This window comes from Colossoma macropomum, unplaced genomic scaffold, assembly GCF_904425465.1.
Source record: "Colossoma macropomum unplaced genomic scaffold, Colossoma_macropomum, whole genome shotgun sequence".
NCBI lineage: Eukaryota > Metazoa > Chordata > Actinopteri > Characiformes > Serrasalmidae > Colossoma > Colossoma macropomum.
The window spans coordinates 41,052,512-41,074,875 of record NW_023494788.1 but is presented as its reverse complement, the minus strand read 5'-3'; the positions used below and the strand labels follow the sequence as shown (position 1 = coordinate 41,074,875).

The following is a 22,364-nucleotide window of genomic DNA, read 5'->3' as shown; positions in this document are numbered from 1 at the left end:
TCAGTGTTTTCTATACAGGTTTTATTTACAAAATGTATTAAAATTCTTTGTACAAGGCCTCGCTAATGAGGTTTCAGTAAATTATACCCACGCATGCAGTTCTTTCTTTTATCAGTAGGATGCCTGGTAAGGTTCTCTGGGCTGAGGTGCGGAAACAGGAAAAGGAAGGGTAAAATTATGTAAAAATTGAAGATCGATTTTCTGCTCTTCAAGGATTGGACGTAAGTTGCAGGGCTCAATAGGCAATCACAATTTTTTCACATGCAGATTTAAAAAAACAAAACAAAACAAAACAAAACAAAAAAAAAAAACAAAACGGGAACTCAGTCACTCAGTTGTGAATCCTGCTAGAAATTCCATTTAAACAAATGTACATTTCTTCATAGTAGTTTATTTTCTTTTTTAAACTCTTTAAAAGCTTATTTTCTATAGAAAACTATCTTTCCACGGTTTCCAGGATTGATCGTTCCTAAATCCTATGGAATCACAGTTTTTTTTTTCCCTCCTCCAAGTGAACAGAAAGTGTAACAGCAAAATGTAAATGTGCTAAGCTTTTAAGACGACCCCTGTTATCACCTTTTATCAGTCTATTTGAAAATTTATGTTATTAATGCTATTTTATTACTAAGTATTTCATCCAACACTAAAATGCTAAGAAAGTGAAACTAAAAACCAAAGCTTTTATTTAAATGTGCAATGTTTCGGGAAAAATTGCAAGGTTCTCAAGTACTACATTTTAAACAGCCATATCCTTTTTCATGGATTGCGGTCTATCTACATTTAGATGATCCAGTTCATGTACCGTAGGTTCATGTTCTCGGACAGTAGGCTTTAAAAACTACGAAAAAATCCAAGTAAACGAATGCAAATACTGTAGATACGCTGTAAAGTTTCAACTAACGTGTGTATACGTGAATTCGTGTAACATCTGAAACTGATTGCGACTTAACGCATGTTAAGTGCTCACATCGCGATACTTTTTTTAGTATATTTTTGGTCATATTAATAATACAGTATGTGCATTTTTCAGTTACTGACTGCCAAATGTATTATATAACTAGAGCCTGTATGGGCTAAGATATAACCTCTTGCCAGATTTCAGAGAAATCAGCAGCACCAAACAGAAAAAAAAAACAATGACACTACTCAAGTAACAGCATATAATCTGACTCTCTCACATTAAATGATTTCTAGTTGAAATAATTCAAAATTTGATAAATTAATGCTTTGATCAATGGCTGTGATTGTGAAAGCAAATTTACAGTTAATGAAGTACAAGCTTTTTTTTTTTGTTGTTGTTTCTTTTTTCTTGTAGATTTGCTTGACGACCAAGTCCAGCAGCATTCGAACAATCACAAACACTCTCCGAAACAGTTTTCAGTCAGTCTGGCTCTTCCAAATGTGCTAAGATAGCAAATGATGGCTTTGTTTCTCGGTTTCCATGGAGTTTTACGCAGTTCAAGAGTTTATTCACAGATGACAATGGCATTCTTTCGCGATCCGCGTGTGATTGGAGAGATGTGGATGTCACTGTGACGAGCTTGCATTCGAGTGATTCTCAGAATGTTCCGTAAGGCACTGAAGGAAACGCATCCAGATCCTTCTCAAAGACAAGTCCGCTCCGGTAATTCTCTCGGATAACCGCGCCTCGGGCAGTCAGGATGGTCTGGGTGGATGTGTATGGAGTGGGCGGGGGAGGGGAGGGGGAGGGGGTGGTGAGCGAGAGGATGGTCCCTCCTAAAGATCCAGCCATCGCTTTTAAGGTTTTCTTGTCACAATCATCATGGGTGATGCGTCGCACCTGCACGGAAACAGAGATGAAGCGTTAGTGGACGATCGTTTTAAAGCGTAGCATTTCTTAGGGGAGTCAATGGGTGTCAATAGTTTTATCCGTCTACACTTTTAGAATTAAAGGTGCCTAAAAGGGTTCAGTGGAGCGATGCCTTCAAACTCAGGTTCCCAGCTCTGGTCCTGGAGTAGCCCTGACCTGCACTGCTGAGTGTTTTCCTGCTCTAACACCCTCACTTCAAATCAGGAAGCGGCTGTTAATGAGCCGATTAATTGGATCACGTCTAATGGGGGCAGAGAAAAACTACTGCAATAGAAGAACCACGTTTGGGAACCTTTCAAGGGATGGTTCTTCAAAGCAGTGTTCAAGAACCCCAGTGGCGAACCATAATTATTACAGCTACACCTTCAGCTATTCTTTGCTAATTTTTTCTAATAGATTTTTGGTCGTTCTAGATTAAACATTAACTTTTGAAGGCTGTAAAAGACATTTCTTGTTTTGTTTGAAGCTTGTATTAGTCGTTAAACCTTGTGTGGTGTTGATGTGTTTGTTATTCAGTGGTCTGCTGGGCCCACCACATTATTGTTTTTAAATCAATACAGCCATAACAATTTATGTAAAAATACCAGATGTTTAAAATATCACAAGTGTCCAGCGTAGGGTTCTCGTTTAGCAGCTGTAGCCAGTCAGCAGCCTGTCTATGTTGCAAGGTAATTTAAAAAATAATTTTGTTTGCAAATTAGGCTGAGCTGCTATTAGCTCTGTACAAGAGAATAAAGATCTACTTCAAAAATACTTCTAAGAAATATTGGCCAAGTTTACAGAAAAATAAAATTTATGTTTGGCAGCTTGTCATGGCAGTTTGGTTTAATTTTTTTGCTTATTTGGAGACCGCACTCTCAAACCACTGTAAAAAAAATGAGGTCAGCTCAACTTAAAATGATATAGTAACTGATTACACGGCTTTTCTTGAGTTGACTCAACTTGAGGACACCAGAGTTCACCCAACTCAAACTTTGTCAAAAATTCTCCCAGCTACTGTTTCTAGCTCTGCATCTCAGTTAGATAAACAAAACTGAGTTCGTGTTTTTTTTTACTCAGTTTTTCCACTAGCTGGCGCTCCTTCTATCACAGTCCCATCTGGCATATTTTCCTTTTGGGCTTCCGGATATGGACAGCTGTGGTATTGCTGGGATTCAAACTCACAACCTCCTGATATCAGGATGAATTATTAGACAGTTGCACCAAACGAGACGACGCCCTGCTTTAAAGTTAAAACAACAAGTATTTTCTCCAGTGTATTAAACATTTGCAGACACAAAATCAGAGCTGCTTCACGTGTTCCTGAGTGGTGCAGTGGACTAAGCCATCACCCCAACAGGAGGTTGTGAGTTTGAGCCCCAGCAAGGAAAAGCTGCCTAGCAGGATTGTATGATGGAAACAGTCCTGGTCCAAGTTCCTTTTATTTACCGAACTGAGATACAGAGCTAAAAAAATGAAGACTAAGAAGTTTGAGTTGGGTGAACTCTAGTGTCCTCAAGTTGAGTCAACACAGGAAAAGCCATGTAATGAGTTACTATATTATTTTGAGTTGAGCTGACCTCTCATTTTTTACAGTGTACCGTCTGTTTTCACTAATTTTTTTCTTCTATCTACAGCTGGGAAAATGGGAAGCACTTGAAGAGTCACATAGCTTTATTTCCTTCGCTTTACATTATTCATTTGGCGAAAGAGTTTTCATTTGAATTTTCACATTTTTATTTTATCTGCTAGAAAAGTGTCCACCTCAAGCAAGCATACAAACATTTATGTGAATTTTGCAATTTTCTTTCATGTTTGTCATTTCTTTTGTAGTTGATATGCTAAATCCAATAAATGGATAAAATCCTAGTGATAGTGAGAGAACTGTGGAGTAAACAAATTTCAGAGGAAAGCATGAAAACTGTAAACACAATGTCACGATGCGTAGTTTATCTTAATGCCATCCAAGCTTCACAAAAAATACTAGTGTATTGGCAGTTTTGTTGTTTGAAACCTACTTGTTTAGTGGCATCTTTAAAAAACAATATTATTTTTGCTCTGAAAGTCTGAAAGTGTTCAGTCTTCTTTGTAAAACAATCGTGTTCTCAGATCTATTTACAGCAGACGGTCAGTCCTACTCAAATATTATCCAGGGCCAACTTACATCCCTGCAACTCTTGTGAAAGTGTTCGGTTATAAATTTACACGGTTTCTTCTCAGAGTACAAACACCATTAAGCGAATGTGTTTCCATGACATGGTGCAATTTCTGATGCAATGGTTTGAAAATAGCTGGCAGGGTGACAAGCTGCTCAGTAACGGCAATGTAAAGAGAACTGGCAGTCTTTTGAAAATGTAGGTACAGTGCTTTGCAAAAGTCAGAGGCTACCTGTAATTTATTTATTCCACCCAAAACGCCATTAAGTTGTTCATTTTTCAGGAGATATTTGTGAGGAGATTTAGATAATCCACTGTTGTCGGAAGAAAACCTCGTATCTCCAAAATGGTAACTTTACAGGAGAAGGAAAAAACCTACTTTACTTTTAATGTAAGTCAATGGAACCAGACTTTTTTCCAAGGCTTTTTTCTGCCATTTCTTTTGGTCCATTCATCATGCAATTTACACACAATGTAAAGGGCAACAGGCATTTTCAAATTATGTCAAAAACTGAAAAACAGACAGTTAGATAGGTAGAGAGAGGGAGTGAGAGAGAGAATGGAACTGTTAACAACCATGCAAGACCTGGTAGACCACCAAAGCTGTCACTAGTACTTAAAGCTTTCACCTTGTATCTTGCTTCCTTTCTAAAAAAAAAAAAAAGAAAAATTTCAGATCAAACAGAAGCTGCTGGTGTTTTTAGAATAGTGGACTGTCCACCCCAAAGTCCAGACCAAAGTCCAACATCACTGAATGTGTTGAGGATTTTTTGGATTGTGAAGCAAAAAAATCAACTTCTAAGACTGAACTTTTGAGGTGTGGAAGGATATCCCTACAAATTTGTTTGAAAAACTGAAAGCAAGTCTCCCAAAAAGAATGTAAACAGTACTAAAGGAAAATGTGGACACACTAAATACTGAAGATTTTAATATTATAATTATCGATACGAGGTTTCTGTGTCATTCTGCCTTTTTTAAACACATGAAAGGTTGTCTTTAACTTTTGAACAGTACTGTACATTTCTGCCATAGTTCCTTTCAAATATGCAGTTGTGTCAGTGGTTTTGATGGCACTTTAGTGGCACATAGGCTACGTTCACACAGCAGGTAAAAGTGGCCCAAATCTGATCTTTTAAATTGAATCTTTTAAATGTGATCTGTATGGGTCATCAGTCTGAACAGATCAGCTCCTAAACTGACCCACATGCACTAAAGAACAGAGCGTCACGCTGCTTCACGGCTCATCCAGAGGTAAACAATCACGACTGCCAACGAACGCCAGTCGCTCCCGGAGGATCAGCTTCATCTTCACCAGCATCACAGGAGCCATCATGAAGCTGCACTGACTGACAGCTGGGCTCATCACCCAGAATGTGTTCAGCTCGCCGTTAAAAGGGCGCGGTCACTTCTTTGGTTCGCGTCCTCGGATTCTTTAAACTTTGCTTTCTGACTTAACTGTTCTTTGACGCTGCAGCCTCGTTTGGACATTTCTTTCAAAATCTCTTCGAACATGAAAGGCTTTGGATGAGTCTCTTCTAATTTTTTGTACATAAACATCACCCCAAATGTTTATGAGTCTCAGCAACACGAAATTATGACGAATTTTGAGTTGGATTGATGTGCATAAATTCCGATCTGGCAGTTCAGACTGAGTCGCAGTGCCGCATATCGGATTTCAGTACCACATATGAAAGCGTCTCAAATCGGAATTGAAAATGTCCGATTCAGTGTGTTTATCTGTTCACACCGACACACAGACACACATCTGTGTCACACATGAAGAAAAAGATCAGATTTGGGCCACTTTTACCTGCTGAGAGAACAAAGCCATAGACACTTACAGTGTGACCAGGCAGAACATCCACAAACAAATCAGGACAAAGACAGACATTAAAAGAATGAAGGAAAGAGCTGTTTGGATCCGTACCCCTAGATCTTAACGCTCTCCGTCCCGTACACATTGTAGCCTTCTCGGTATGTGGCAAAGTTCTGAGTGTTGGTTGGCGGTGCGGGCTTAAAGTTTTGGGCATTCTTTTCGAGTTTCAGCCTTTTGGCTTCTGCACGTGACTTGTAACAGAACTCTATTAAAGCCACCATCATGGCCAGGCCCAGCCCGCCAACCAGAATATAGAAGACACCAGCTACATTGCTCAGGCTCAGAGCGCTTGTCTTGTCCTAAGAGAAGTGAGGAAGACAGTTAGTATGGTTTGCACTGGTGAGCATTTGACAGAACAATACACAGTAAACATACTTGAGCCTGTAGCATAACCTATTCTCTAAAACAACTGGCATAAATATTAACCAGGACTTCTGACATTTGGATGGAGACATCCTAACATTGTTAAAGCTCCATTGGTGCTTCTCCCAGTGGGATTCCAAAGGGACTGAGCAAACCCGTAACTGGGAATCATTGGCTAAAACTAGCTAAAATTGACTTGGATTGATCTGGCTTCTCTACCACCACCAGGACGTCTGAGGACCTCCAGGACGGCGTAGGTCGATCAGCGCTCCAGTAGGGCGCCATAAGTCAATGCAACAGTAGAAAGCATAACTGGTGAATGTAGAAAAATTCAAGTTCTAGACATTTCTAACCTACTCTCATTGGCTTCTTCATGTGTTTGAGGAAGCTGGTCAGTTACATACAGGTCCGACCTCTGACTTCAACCCCTCCCTTAAAAAGTGTCTACATTGGCTCTTAAAAAACTTGCTCTACTCAACAGTCAGATTCATATTTTGATGTATCTTCTCCAGCATAAAAAAATACTTATTTTAAGAATTGGCTTGAACCATTCTGCTGCTGCTTACCTCCCAAACTTATTCATTAAAAATTTGTTCATAAGAGTTTATACCATTTGCAATTTAACCCTATGAGCTGCGAACGCCTGTAAATGCGGCATCTGTAATATGGTGATCGCCTTGGATTTGAACGCTACCTTAGGAGAATCTCAGAGGGTTAACAAAGAGGTTTATTATATTCTTTAACTTCTTGTGGTGCGCAAACAAAAGGTCCATTGTGACATCTCTGTTTCGAGCACAAATCAAAGACGGTTCTCATCAAGGCCTAAGCAATTTAGGTCGAAACAGTCTGACACAATGAGAAATTTTGTTGTCTGGTTCACAACACAAGAAGATAAACAATCTAATAGACACATTCCATGCAAATAAGTAAGAACGCTAATAAATCAAATATTTAATTAAAAGTTTGGTAAATAGAAACAGCAGCATAATGGTTGTTGTGTCATGGATGTCAAATGGAAGAAATAAGCAAAGAATAACACTTGGTATACTAAAAAAAAGAATTGAAATATCTTTTTTCATTTGCACTTTTACTAATTCCCCACACTATGAATCATCTGATTTAGCATTACGAGGGTAACGTTTTTCATTTAAAAACAAAAATACAGCACTAGTGATAGTATTTCAATGGGGAACCGTGCACAACATTAGGCCACTATAGTTCACTTCTTAAGCATGGGCTAAAAATCTATTCAAGATATAAATATATTTATTTATATATTTTTTTACACAGTAAAAATGAAAATGAAGAGAAATAGCTATTTGAAAAGGTTCTTTTCTTTGCATGTGAACAATACGTCAAAATGCAATTTGGAATCAGTACAAAAGACCTGCAGCGACTGACCTTACTTCCAGAGTCCTTGGTCCCACATTCACCCTTATCGTACCACCATTTGTTTTTCAGCTTGGCTAAGATGCCTTGTTCACTGAGTTTCAATACTGCAAGGTTTACAGGAGTTCTTCACGTGGGAAATAACATAAATAACATTATATTATGTTATTTTATGTTATTCAAGTCTTATCTACTTCATACTTTACAAAGCGATAAAGCAGGACTCCTGGCCATTTTTCAACAACACACACTGGCAGGCATACTATTACCTTCTATCCAGCAGAGCTACGCTAAGGTGCCAGGACCTACCCATATCGCTTTGAGTAATCGGCATACACTGTTAACAGAAGAACAGGCAGGTTTTTTTTTCTGAAGATACAACCTGCTGATCTATAGAAGCAGAGGAAAATGCATTGGTTTATGACACAGACAGTCTGATCACCTAGGGCGTTCCGATCTAAGGCTGGAACCCTCTATTGACTGACAGGCAAACAAAAATTACCAGTAATATTTTGTTCAAGCTGAGGAGAGTTGTAAAAAACAAAGAGAGCTCAGTAGCAATAATAGGCCATTAATTGTGTATGTGTGTGTGGGTATATGTATATATATATATATATATATATATATATATATATATATATATATATGTATATATATATATATATATATATGTACATCGATGTTGTCAGAAGAAACCTTGTATCTCCAAAATGGTAACTTTTCAGGAGAAAGAAAAAACCTACTTTACTTTTAATGTAAGTCAATGGAACCAGAATTTTTTCCAAGTCATTTTGGGTCGTTTCTTTTGGTCCATTCATCATTAAATTTACACACAATGTAAAGGGCGACCGGCATTTTCAAATTATGTCAAAAACTGAAAAACAACAAAAATGGAGATACAAGGTTTTCTTTGGACAGCAGCGATATACATACATACACACACAATTACACGTACTGTGATTGTAGTAAAGTAACACATTTCTATTAAAAGACATTAAAAATTAAAATAAAGAGGCACATATTTTACTGATGTTATTTAGCATTATACAAATAACTTTGTGTGCATTCATAGCTTGAGTTTGAGTTAAAGGAGACTTTCACTGAATGTCTGCATAATTAAGTAAACAATGTCATTCACAGTGGTGGTGATAGGAACCAGCCATCTGAAGCATTTCGTGCCCATAAAAGCTAAAAGTAATTATGAATATATGAAGTTGTTTTATGATGGTTTTGGTCTAAAACTAAATAGTAAAAAATAGTACTTTTTTTTCAGATTTACCAGTGTTTATCTATTATTGATGTATTATCGCTGTCTGAGGAAAAATATTTACCTCCAAAATAGTAACTTTGCAGGAGATGACAAAAGCTGTCTTAACTTTTAATGTAAGTTAAAGTGAAGAGGTTTCATTCTAGATGAATTCAGAGCTTTTCTATTGGTTTATTTGTCATGAACGTTTCACACAATATAAAGGAAAGCCAATGACGTATTGTTTTGGACAGTGGTGATTTAAAAACTCGATTTTGGACGGGAAATAAATTGCCTATTTTTGTGTTGTCCACACTGCAGTGCCTGGGTTGGCTGGTTTCTCTAGAATCCAAAATTTCACATCAAACCACTCTGAATTTACATCTCAAAAACTGAACTATGCAGAAATTCCCCTTTAATTTTTTTGTTTTTCTTAATTTCTGAATTCCTGAACGACACAAACAGCTACTCCACAGGAACCTGACCTGTTCTTTTTATAGAGGTACGAAAGCCAGTCTTCCCGCACGCTGTGGGCATCAAGAGTGGCTTAAACATTCATTGCATTTGCTGTGACCACTCACTGATAAGTGAGCCGCTCTGTCTATGCGTCTGGTTTTGGCTCGAGGAGAGACATTGATTAACAGCGTAATTATCCTTTAAGTGTTTGGTGTGACTGGAGTGAGAAAACCAATCAGAGGGAAGTGATGGCAACAGTCTGCCAAGGGCGGAGAGGAGAAGGGGCTGTCTGACGCATAATGGCGGTTTGTTACAGGTGGTAACGTGTTTTTTCTCTCTCCTTCTCTCTCTCTGAGTCTTTCTTCCCATCTTTTTTTCTCGTTCTCTCAGTCGTTTTCACAGCTGGCTTTCGCGGCTTGGTCCAGAAGAGCCATTGCTGTCTCCCAACACAAGCTCATTAGAGCCAGCTCACCGACTGTGTTGGCCAATGTGGGCTTCAAATCGCTGCAGCAACAAAGCTGGAACAGAGGAGGTGATTATGAAAGCTCATACAACCTGTCACCTTCTTCCACAGCCGGGGGGTTCTCTGCTTGTGACAAAGCGGAGGCGTGTACCAAATGTAGCGCAACCTGAGCCCCTCACTATTGGTTAAAAATAAAAAAACGCAAGATCTCTGCCTTTTAGGGGGTGAAAGATGCTGTAGAAGTGCAGGCCCCATTGTCAGGAGAGAGGAAAGATTCTGAAAAGCCCAAGCAATGGCAGTACTGCCAGAGTAGCGCAAGCTCAGCTATTAACTATTAAATGCATGGACAAAGAATAGGATAAAGGTGCCGGGAAAAAAGTGCACCATTGAAATGGGTATAATACACGGCCTACTTTCTCAAAGTAGGCATGCGGAGAAAAAGTGAAACCTTTGCTGACATTTCTGCTTTTTCAGCGTGATCTTTGGGACGCCTGATAAAACAATACGAGGTTATGATTTAGGGCTGCAAAGGTTACAGAGAAAAATGTTCAGGACAGGGACGGAAGCGTCTCATTCCTCATCTGAAACTGTTTTGCTTTGCTTGGGCCGAGCGCTAACGTCCTGAGAATGAGGCCCTTGAAATCGAAAAACATCTCAAGAGTTGTGACAAAAGAGAACAGCGTCCTCCAGACGACAGGAGGCCTTTGTTTGTCTGAATGGAGACAAAACATATTTGTTAAAGCTTTAGTTCAGTAATGTAAACGTCTCCTTTTGGCCGCCGCTCTTAAAAACAAGTGAAAAGGCAGTTTAGAAGGTAATGATTTTTGTATGGTGTCCTTCTGTCTGATGTGTCATTCATAACAGCCAGTTCATCTTCTCCTTTAGCGGAGATAAGGCTATGGCAGGTCTTCAGTTGTTTCCTGCTGTGGCTGCGCTGCCTTTGTGGAGAAGGTGGAGCAGCAGTTAAGATCAAGTAAAGCCCGTTGTGGAGGGAGGCTTTCTGACCCACTCGGGATTTTGCAAGATGGAGATGTTTCTGCAATGCTCTGTTCCATCAAGAATTAGGCTAGCCTAACTGCACATCACTCCTGTTAAGTAGTGGACAGGTTTGGTGTCTGGACGCTGAACGCTGGCCCTGCAGGACCTGAACTGAATAGCCCTGTTATGTCATAACACTTCGTTATTTCATTAAGCGTCCCATCCACCACAGTGGTTCTCAACTCCAGCCATAGGGACCCCCTGCTCTTTCCAGTTTCCCTGCCCTGCAGTGGCGTAATTAGGATCTTATGGGCCCCAGTGCCAAAAGAACATCAGTGCCCTCAGTATGAAAATGACTTTCAGTTAATAAAAAATGACAGTTGTTTTGGCTCAAACAGTTTGATGCCCTCAAGGCATTCAGTTCCACCAATTAGCATCTTACAATCTCAGCAAAACTGTCATTGGGTTGATACCTTGAAGTTATTGGGATGGTACCTCTAAAGGGCACATCTTCAGTACCTTTAGTTAGCAAGCTTTACTGATCCTTATTCTGTAGTAGTTCTATTTTAAGCTGCACCATTAATGCTGTCCTGAATCCAGGCTTTCACTTTTATTTTAAAAAGAATTTTGAAAAAGGTAAACATGCAACTTTCTCCTGGGAAAGAGGATTTAGCGAAACTCATTTAAGGTACACAGTTGGACCTTAAGACCATTGTTGTGGACCTTTATGGGCACATTTACCTTATCTGTATCTGTTTGGTACTCTGGACAGTGACCATCAACCTAAATGTTTACATTAGACTCTCTATTATACATCGTATTTAGCTGTCTGATGCCACTGGAGGTTACATAGATTGCTATGAAACATACACATTCGATAAAATACATATTTGGGCTCCCGAGTGGCGCAACCATCTATGCGTTGGCCCTATCATCAGGAGATCACGAGTTCGATCCCTGCGCGTTCGGCTGTCCAATGACGTTGCGTGAGCGGCAGCTCGAAAAGAAGCGGTGGCTGGTTTCACAGGTGTCGGAGGAAGCCTGTGTTAGCCTTCACCCTCCTAGCGTTGATAGCGTCATGTGTGATTGGGGGAGTCCTAACTAGCGGGTGGAATTGGAGACGACTAAATTGGGGAGAAAATCGGGTAAAAATAAATAAATAAAATACATATTTTGGTGTATTACTTGAATGGAATCATTCTGATATACATTTTAGAGTTATGAATAGTAAATACATGATGGTTCTCATTCCAAAATGTTTTGTGGTTAGGATTAATAGCACCTTTATCAGAGAAATAAAAATGTGTTTTCCACCTGTTTTTTGATAGAAGCTAACTGGTGAGCTGTGTTAAGTAGGTGGATCTTTCCATGTGATAGGTGTACAGTTACTGTCAGAATCTATGAGGGGCCCATTGGCTGTAGTTCGTTTTCCTCCCTGCCTTCTTCTACCTATGATTCCCTGCTCCAACACACCTGATCCAGCTCATGAAGGGCCTGGAATTACTTGTTGAGTTGGATCTGGGGATTTGAGGCAGGGAATATTTGAAATTGCGCTGGACAGTGGGTCCCCACGCCTGGAACTGAGAACCTCTGCACCAACATGTTACAGCACAGTGTTTCCCAACTCAGTCCTTGGAACTGGATGGTCCACATTTTTCCTCTAAACTGGTCCCAAATACACCTGTAACAGGTATTCAATCTACCAGGTAATGGCTTCGTATGTTGGTAGATGGGATGAAGCAAAAATGAGGACCAAGTAGCCTCAAGGACCAGGTTATAGCACAGCACTGTCTCCTTTGTTTCATTTGGTTATGTTTTCACTGGAGCATAATATCAGTGGTCAGTGCAAGCACAATTAGACGGGGCTGCCTTCAGTGGAATGCTGCCCAGCAGAGGGTAAAAGAAAACCAAATGCACCATCTTCCTCTACCAACTGCTAGGCAGGTCCACTCAGCTCAGAGATCCCTCACAAACACATATATAGGAATGCACTGCACAACCACACACTTAACATTTATAGCGACAGATGAAAAAAACAAATGAGCCCTGACCGCTGGCGGTAAATATCAATGTAATAACTATTTTATGACCTCGTAACGACTGCATAACTAAACACAATCTGGACGATAAGGTCGATTTTAAAGCGACCGCTGCCTGCCTGCTTCAGTCCCTGCTTACAAAAGCTCTCCTCAGTAGGACAAAATCGTACTGGTCCTTTTTTTACCTCCGTTAGCCAAGTCAGGGTTCTGCGTTTGGGACAGTAACAATCAGGGCCGTGTTTGAAGAAAAAGAAAGTAAGGGGGGAATAAAAGAAGAGGGTCACGTGGCCGAACGGCAGCCGTGGGCAGCCGCTCGTGACGGTTCTAGAGGGCCTTTGGTTCAGGAATAACAGCCTTGCCGATTACTCTGCACTATGGTACCCGATTTTGGTGACATTGAGGCTGACCTTGGAGTCACCTCCCCCGCTGCCGCACTCTCCCTTGTCGTACCACCATTTGTTTTTCAATTTGTCCAAGAGGCCTTGCTCATTCAGTTTTAAAACTGCCAGGTTAACAGCATTTCTTGAAACGATAAAACATAACTTGTAAGAAAATGCACAGGAGCGTGAGAAATTCTAAGGCAATAGCAAAGTAGTAGTAACGGTAGTAGTGTTATGTGCTGGAGTCTACTACTACGCAGACTTCAGTCATTAGAATAGTATCAGTATTCAGAATGGTCATTGAAAGAGCACGAAAGGACAATTTGGTTAAGAATTTCACGGATATGGAGATAAAGAGACGCTCAGAGCAAAGAAAGTGTTAAATATCAAAGGTGGCATGGAGGGTTACGCTGTTTGGAACTGAAGTGTGCGGGATGGGGACACTCGTCATTGAGAAGAAAAGTAACAACAACAAACACCATGCAATTAACATTCGTCACAAGTGACAGCGCAGCTTTTACAAGCTAAATTGAAAAACCGTTGAACTGTTAAATTAAAAGTGACAACACAACAGTCAGGAAGGACAGCACACAAGACAGAGAGAGAGAGAGAGAGAGAGAGAGAGAGAGAGAGAGAGATACGGGAGAATGAGGAACAGGAGAGAAAGAGACAGTAAGAGAGACATAAAAGGTGAAATGGTTATTACACTTAGCCCCGAATACTCTAAATTGGATTTCTGGTTCGATTAGAAAAAGAACACAAGCACACAGAAGAAGAAAACACAAGATAATCATCATCATCTTCAATCAAAGAACATTAAAGAAAACGTTATACTGTTACCTCGTCAGGTTCATTGAGAAAAAAATAGGGGAGGGGAGAGGGGCAAAGAAATAAAGGGTTTTGAGGAGGTGGTGGGGGGGAGAGAAGGGTTCAGGGGGGTTGGGATTTGGGAGGTGGGGCGGGGGGGGAGAAGAGAAATGACAACACAAGACATCAGGGTAGGTGGAATACTATAACAACATGGAGAATATTGTTATATTATTCCACCCACCTTAATGCTGAGCCCTTGGGGGTCGCCACACCATAGCCCTTAGAGTCGAGATTGCCGCCCACTTTCATGGTGTCGCAGGGCTTCCTCTGCTCAATGTACTCGTTCATGGTGGACTCGAGGAGAAAGGCGAACTTGCCCTTCGACTTGCGAACGCGGGCCACGCCGTCCGGAGTGGTCTTGGCAAAGACGGACGGCTCGGCCGATTTCATGTACGACCACATTTTTTCGTACACTGCTATTTTTGAGCGCTGAAATAGAGAGAGAGAGAGAGAGAGAGAGAGAGAGAGAGAGACATTCAGACATCATCATAACTCAAAGGTGCACAGATCTGGCACACAGATACTGTATTTCACCATCCGTGTCGACGGCTAAGATCAACTATGTGCTTTTAATCTCGATATATATGGCTAAAAATAACCTTAAAGCGAGCCGGTAAACAGACGCAAACATCTCAACGTGGAACTTTATGACAGGTTTAAAGATTTCGAAGGGTCACGAGGTGCGACATTTCGTGAGATTAATAAAAAGCAGCGCTGCGTGCCGGGGTGTCAACATCAAAGGCACGTCACGGGTTCTTTTCTGTATTTTGTTGTTTTTTCATGTAGTTCTATATTTCGCTGCTGTCGGACGAAAACCTCGTACATCCAAAATGACAACTTTACAGGAGAAGGAAAAAACCTACTTTTAATGTAAGTCAATGGAACCAGAATTCTTTCTAAGTAATTTTGGGTCGTTTCTTTTTGTCTGTTCATCATGAAATTTACACACAGTGTAAAGGGCCACAGGTATTTTCAAATTATGTCAAAAACTGAAAAACGACGAAAGACACAAGGTTTTGTTCCGACAGCAGCGAATTTTCTATCTAAAAATACATACAATAATCCCACAGTGCTAATTCAACTTGTATTAACTGTACAAATGACTCTTGTTTGCAGATACGGGCCACATCAATCAGGCGTGATTACAGTACAATTCAGAACCACCTCAGATCAATTCTGGCACCTAAAACAAACATTCATCAGCTCAAACAGGCCTCCCTTCTCACTGGCTGTGCGTACCGAGCTGTGAAAAAGTATTCACCCCTTCCCCATTATTTCTACACATATTGTCACACTTGAACGTTTCAGATCATCAAACTACGTCTAATGTTAGAGACAGATAACCCAAGTAAACTTCAATAAAATAAATACATTCCCTTTAAGTTTCAGCTCAGCGTTAAGCCCTGTCCTTCTTTTAGGAATGACTTACTAGGATGGGCGCTAGCCAGTCAGAGTGGACAGGATCATAAGGCTGAAATTTGCATAAAATTGCGGTGGCACTTTATTTTGAGTGGTACTTTTAAGCAAAACAAACACTCAACAGACTCTCGGTAACATGTCAAACACATATGGGGGTTAGGGTTAGGATTAGGGCCAGGGTGAGGCTTAGAATCAAGTTTTGGGTTGAGGTTAAGGTTAGGGTTAGGATTAGGTTTTGGGTTGAGGTTAGGGTTAGGGTTAGGTTTTGGGTTGAGGTTAGGGTTAGTATTAGGATTACGGCCAGGGTGAGGGTTAGGATTAGGGCCAGGGTGAGGGTTAGGATTAGGTTTTGGGTTGAGGTTAGGGTTAGGATTAGGTTTTGGGTTGAGGTTAGGGTTAGGATTATGATTAGGATTAGGATTAGGGCCAGGCTGAGGGTTAGGATTAGGTTTTGGGTTGAGGTTAGGATTAGGGTTAGGATTAAGGCCAGGGTGGGGTTAGGATTAGGATTAGGGCCAGGGTGAGGGTTAGGATTAGGTTTTGGGTTGAGGTTAGGGTTAGTATTAGGATTACGGCCAGGGTGAGGGTTAGGATTAGGGCCAGGGTGAGGGTTAGGATTAGGTTTCGGGTTGAGGTTAGGGTTAGGATTAGGTTTTGGGTTGAGGTTAGGGTTAGGATTATGATTAGGATTAGGGCCAGGGTGAAGGTTAGGATTAGGTTTTGGGTTGAGGTTAGGGTTAGGATTAAGGCCAGGGTGGGGTTAGGATTAGGATTAGGGCCAGGGTGAAGGTTAGGATTAGGTTTTGGGTTGAGTTTAAGGTTAGGGTTAGGACTAGGGTTAGGTTTTGGTAAGGTTTGGTTTTGCATAATGGAAGTAACATATAAACATTACATCTACTTGATGTAAGTAATGTATCAATGAAACATCTACAAAATATTTACTTCAGTGTATTCAGATGCTTCACTGATATGTTGTTGATGTGTTACTGATAATCTGTTAAGAGTTTATTAATCATCTACAAAGCACCACTCCAAATAAAGTGCTACAAAATTGCAATATTTAAGTTTCTTTACTGCAGAGGGTGTATGAACTTATTTCACTTAAAAATCAACAAATAATGAAATTTGACCAGGGGCGTTCAAACGTTTGCTTACAACTGCATATAATATAAACAAGCTTTGGTCCAGAGAGAAGGCATTCTCAATCCTGACTGGTCAGCGGTGGATGACGTATGATGCTCTTTTGTGGCCATTCAGAGAAAAAGTTGATATTTTTTCAACTTAAACACGAGTTAAAGACATGATGCACAGCTAAAGGAGCTGCACAGCTCCATACACAAAAATGAAGAGAAGCGAGCTTGTGAGACCTTCAAAAAGCATTATCTGATGCCTCCTTATTATACAGTGTGCTAAATTTTTTAAAAGGTGCTCGATCTCTCTACCAGTGAGAAAATGACAGTGCCACTTATAAATACAGCTAATTCACAGAAGCAGTGGCTGGACCATCTATCTAATAATGCTGGTATCTGGGGGGAGTGAGGCAGAGTGTAATGAGCATGCCTGAATTATTCAATGGCTGTAGGTTGGTTTGTTTATTTATTTATTTGGTTACTTTTTTCCCCTGGTGCCGTGGCATTTTAACGTCCCTGACATAAATTACGGGTCTCGCCGGCAGAACTTTGCCCCCGGGTGCACTGCGGTACAGTGTCATTTGTACTTTCTGAGGCAATGGTGGACATGCAGGCGCATGAAACGAGTTTGCCAACAGGGCCCTGGATTTGGACGAGCTGTCGGGGTGGCACTATCAATTAGAAGCATTTTTCACTGCAAGCAGAGCGAGCACTGAGACAAGCCCCAGCAAGGTCACTGGGGAGAAACCTAATGACACAGTTGGGTTGGAGGAGGGGGCAAACCAGAGCACGCGGATGGCCACATTAATGCCCCAGAATGCTCTGCCAGCCCTTGTTTTCCAGTGTTAGTACGACACATCTAACAACGAGCTGCCTCTGCAGCGAAACACAAGCTACACACCGAGCTACTGCGTACACACCGCAGTAAATATTTACAATGGATGCAACACTGTCTGTAATTGAAATGCTTTCAAGGGCGGATACAACGAATATTTCCCATGCATGAGGGTTCATAAGCAACCTCAACGTCCTGAGAATAGTTTTACATTCACTCAAAAGTTCAGATTCACTTGTCCTATTAATAATATATATATATATATATATATATATATATATATATAATTCAATATTAGCTCACACTGTAGATTATATGAGCTAAACCACAGAAAATATTTTTAGTTGTTTTATTTAATGATTATTGCATAATAAGTTATTCCTATATTACTGTATAGTAAGTTATTCTCAATGTTATACAGCTTTCTGAGTCTTTTTAGAAGCATCTACAGTCAGTTATTCATTCTGGACACATACAAATCACAAATGATGTTAAATGTGTGACGTTGCAGAGTACTAGCACTATATTATAGCCATTTTAAGATGTATCTGCAACAAAATTGTTTTTGTTTTAGACAGTTCTGACAGCACAGTCTGATTGGTTGAGACGGGCTGTCGTACTGGTTGCAAAGTAACAGCTACTAATTTTCAACCTTAACAAATAAGAAAATTGAAAATGAATACATTAGAACTTGTATAAGATAATAATTTATCTGTATCCTATCTAGTCAGATTCTGAAAATGCATGTGACACCAGAACAGACAAGTGAATCAAATTCCAAACCTGTCGTTGCCACTAAGAAACTAACAACCTGCAATAAGCCAGAAATCAGAATACAATTCGGCAAACAAGATGGGCTGTAAAATGCTTTCTAAACTGGTCTAAACAATGAGGCAAATACTGAAAAAGCTGGACAGAACCTGGTATTGCAACAGTTTCATGGCTTTCGGACACTCTCAGAAAACAAGGCAGTAAACTCTCACTGGGACAGTTCCCCTCTTGTCACTGGGGTGGAACCCTCAAGGGTCCATCTCAGTACCTTTAGTCAGGGAACATAACTGAACCATAATCCACTGAAATGATATGTTCTAAGCTGTACTGACTCCACACACCCCGTCTCGCCTCCAGGCTTTTATTTTACTGTTCTGTTTTAAAACATTCGGTTATGAAAAGGTACAAATACAAACTTTTCACCTGGAAAAACTTATTTAAGGTTCACAATCAGACCTTAAAACCACTGTTGGAGCTTTGAGGGAACATTTACACTGTTTGTACCTTGATGAATGAAAAGTGTACCTGAACAGAACCTTTATTTCTAACAGTGTAGTAAAGGTACTACTTTTGTGGGAGAAAAACTTGATGAAATTAAAGCACATTTGGTACAGCGTTCAGGGCTGCTTTACTTAACTTTTTTAATTTGGCAAAATAAATGCAATAGAACATTTAACGGTATATTTTATTGCAGAAAACATCACGGCTACGTTGATATACGGCACTCGCCTTTGCTGACTCAAGGTTGATACGTACATATGTGTAGAAAAAAGACAGCTGAAAAAAATGATGATAAATATGCAATAAACATGTCACAGATGACTTCATAGCGAGAACAATGCAGTGTATGAAAAAATAAGAGCTGCTGATTTAGCAACTTGTGGTGGTTTAACTGAACATTAAGCTGTTTTTGAATTCAGGCAACTATTGACTTGCATGGAAATTATGTTGCAGGCAACTTCGGCTGCCTAAGACTTTTGTATTGCATATGTGTATTACATAGCCAGTTAATACTAATGGTGTCTTAGCAGTTCTTATATCAACGCCACATGTTCTGACTGTACATGTCTACAGATAAAACCTCCATCTGTGCCCAGGAGGCACTGGAAGGACGTTCGCTTAAGGACAATTTCCTGTTGACGCCTGAGATGGCATCCCCAAATGAGGCTGAAAGAATGGATTCTGGCATTGATTACTGCAGGAGGAACGTGAGCTGTCTCACTTCTTTATGAAGTCAATTCGTCAATATTGGGCCGGGGATGAAGTGCCTCGGCAACCCAAATAGGCTGATTCTACAGACTTGATTGTTAAAGCACACAGAGGAAGAGAGAGAGAGAGAGAGAAAAGAAATGAATGACGGCACAATACAGGGACAATTCTGCACGATCATACTTTCATCATGTCTCAGGTCCCCATTTTCAACAGCACTCACTCTCCCTGCTCAACTCTCGCAGTCATTTAAAATTCAATTAGGGCGAATGAATCGAAAGGTTCGTCGCCGCTAATTAAACGGACGTTTCGCTGGGCAATTATGTCACGCTACGGCTTCATATATCAGCCTCCTTCGCTCCACCTGCCTCGTGCCTTTCCCAAACATAATGGAGAGGCGTAATGCGGTTTTAAGGGTTCTTTCAGGCAACAACCTTGGCTGCGCTGCCAATTTATTTGGCCGAGGCAGAAGAGAGACATTGTTTTACGGCCTGGCTTCCATTTCTGCTCTGAGCTCCGATATGTCACTTCCACTGCTGTGGATGTCCCGATAACAAGGTCTGGGAGAGGAGAAGAGAGAGGGACAGGCAGATGGAGATGAGAAAGGCTGTTACTGACCAAATCAGAGCCTGGCTGAGGGTGTCATTGTGAGGTGTAATGCCATTGGCTGTACAGTCGGAAAGTTGTACTGCTGTCATCACTATGGCATCATAAGAGCAACTATTTATATGTAATTCTGCAAATTCTTGTACCAAATATCACTTACGCCAATTACCTGGCCTGTACCATGTGACTTAATAAAATATCTGTCCATTTCAAGTTTTTGGAAACAGTAATCATGTTTACATGCAGCCTGATAATCCGACTAATAGCTCAATCAGAATAGAATACGTCCACGTAAACACCTCAGTCGGAATAGCGTAGTCCGATTGACGCCATTCGGAATACAGTTTCTATCCGATTGAACGAGGTGGGTAATCCTAAGGGCGACCGTAGTGTTAGGAGTCTTGCCCAGGGACTCTTACTGCTATAGTGGGTGCATGCCCAGGTGGGGACTGAACCCCAGTCTACAGCGTAGAAGGCAGAGGTGTTACTCACTACACTACACCAACCACATATATGGATTAACTAATTTGCCGACTTGCTGAGATTATCAAATGAAGAACCGAAGAGTTTCTCTTCACCTTTTCAAACAATCCATACACAGTATACTGAAATAAATAGACAATTAGATCAGAAAAGTCTTTGACCAATGGTACAGTAATGCTAAGGGCACAATTTCTAGATAACAAAACCACCAGCATAACAAAGCACACTTAGGCAAACAGCTCTCGCTGTTCACTGTCCAGTCACACACTCCAGTCTGGCACTGATGAACCAGGGGTCATATCTTCCGGCCCCCGAGCGAAGTATATCAACACTCCCTCAGATAATAACCTCTCCGACAAATAAAGTTGGACGTCAGATAAGAACTGATGACACAAGGAGAAGAAATGAAAGCTTTATCATTGGACATGTTCTGTGGAGTTAAGAGTCGAAGAGACAAGCTTTCAAGGCTATTACTTCAGTGTCAGGAGGAGATGGGCTCTCTGGGGGTGGAGGGGTAAAGCAGAAGAAGGGTACCCCGGACACCTGCAAGGTACTTCTGACAACAGCTGTCTCTGTGGTTGACTCTCAGTCTGCCATTATTTCAGGCTGCTGTCACTGAAGCGGGTGGAATCAGGATTTGTCAGCTTACAGGATGCCTGGCACTGCTGTACCTGCAGCTTCCAGGATCAATACAGATATATTCATATGGGTAGCTCTGAGTGCGAAATCAAAAATGCCAAATGTTTTCGAGAAAAAAAAAATTACGTTGATTTTTAATAGAAATCACACTACGGGCCATCAAAGACCATCCATTGATCATCAAAGATGTTCATATTAAAGATTTTTACATTATCATGGCAGTTTGTAGATCAGTTTGTGTTTGATATACAGTACTGTGGACAAAAAAGAGGCCACCAATAATTTAATTTCTACTCCAAATGGTCATTAAAATCATTCATTTTTCAGGAGATATGTCTGCGGAGATTAGATATAGAATAATCTGCCTGCATAAGGAGAAACAAGCTAGTGAAAAAGCAGGAATAGATAGATAAATCAATCAATCAATCAATCAATCAATCAATCAATCAACCTTTATTTAACCTCGGAGCACATTGAGGGTGACCCTCATTTACAATGTTGCCAAGCAGATACAGGAAAAGGGATTGATAATGCGTAAGAACATATCAAATAATAGAAGTAAATTTAATAAAAAATGTATAAAAATGCAACATTATGAATAAAAATACATAAAAATACAGTTGAAAATATAAGACAATAATTAAAATGTAGCTAAAATCAAAATAAAAGGAGGATAAGATCAAAAAGTAAACTGAAAATACTTTAAAATGACTAAAATAATAAGAAAATAATCATAATTAAAATAAGAATATGAGTTATACTAAGTAAACAAACAAATAAATAATACAATAATGAAAATAAGACAATAATAGTAAAAAATCAGGTGCAGGCAGAGTGGAGGTGGTTAGAGAGTAGAAAAAAATAGATTAGATTAAGATAGACTTTAAAAAATTTGCAAATCAAAGAAGCTGCTGGTGTTCTCAGGACAACAGAATGGCCACCCCAGATTCCAGACCTCAACATCGCTGAAAGTGTTAGGAGTTATATGGATTATGAGAAGCAGAACTTATATGACTGAACTTTGGAAGTGTGGAAAAATATCCCTGCAGATTTCTTGAAAAAAACTGAGAGCAAGTCCTCCTAAAAAAGGGGCGTTGTAGTAAAGGCAAAATGTGGACTGAAAAATGTGATATTATATTTAGTTGTTGAGGCTTTTTTGTTTGTTTTCTGCTTTTTGCTGAAAAAAGAATAGCCTGTACTTATTGGCTGTTTTGATTGGGGATTAAATAAAGGAAGGCTGGTCTCT

The 22,364-nt window shown here is 40.2% G+C and overlaps 1 protein-coding gene across 1 annotated transcript in view; it reads right to left on the bottom strand.

Annotated features, from left to right (window-relative positions):
* gria3b (glutamate receptor, ionotropic, AMPA 3b) overlaps positions 1–22,364 on the bottom strand; it is a 209,632-nt gene continuing 187,268 nt past the window's right edge. The window contains exons 13-16 of the mRNA XM_036569368.1: positions 14,208–14,455; positions 13,184–13,298; positions 5,894–6,141; positions 1–1,801 (exon numbers count right to left, since the gene is read on the bottom strand). Of these exons, the coding sequence (XP_036425261.1) occupies positions 5,896–6,141; positions 13,184–13,298; positions 14,208–14,455 (609 nt within the window). The 3' untranslated portion in view covers positions 1–1,801; positions 5,894–5,895. The remainder of the gene's footprint in view (positions 1,802–5,893; positions 6,142–13,183; positions 13,299–14,207; positions 14,456–22,364) is intronic.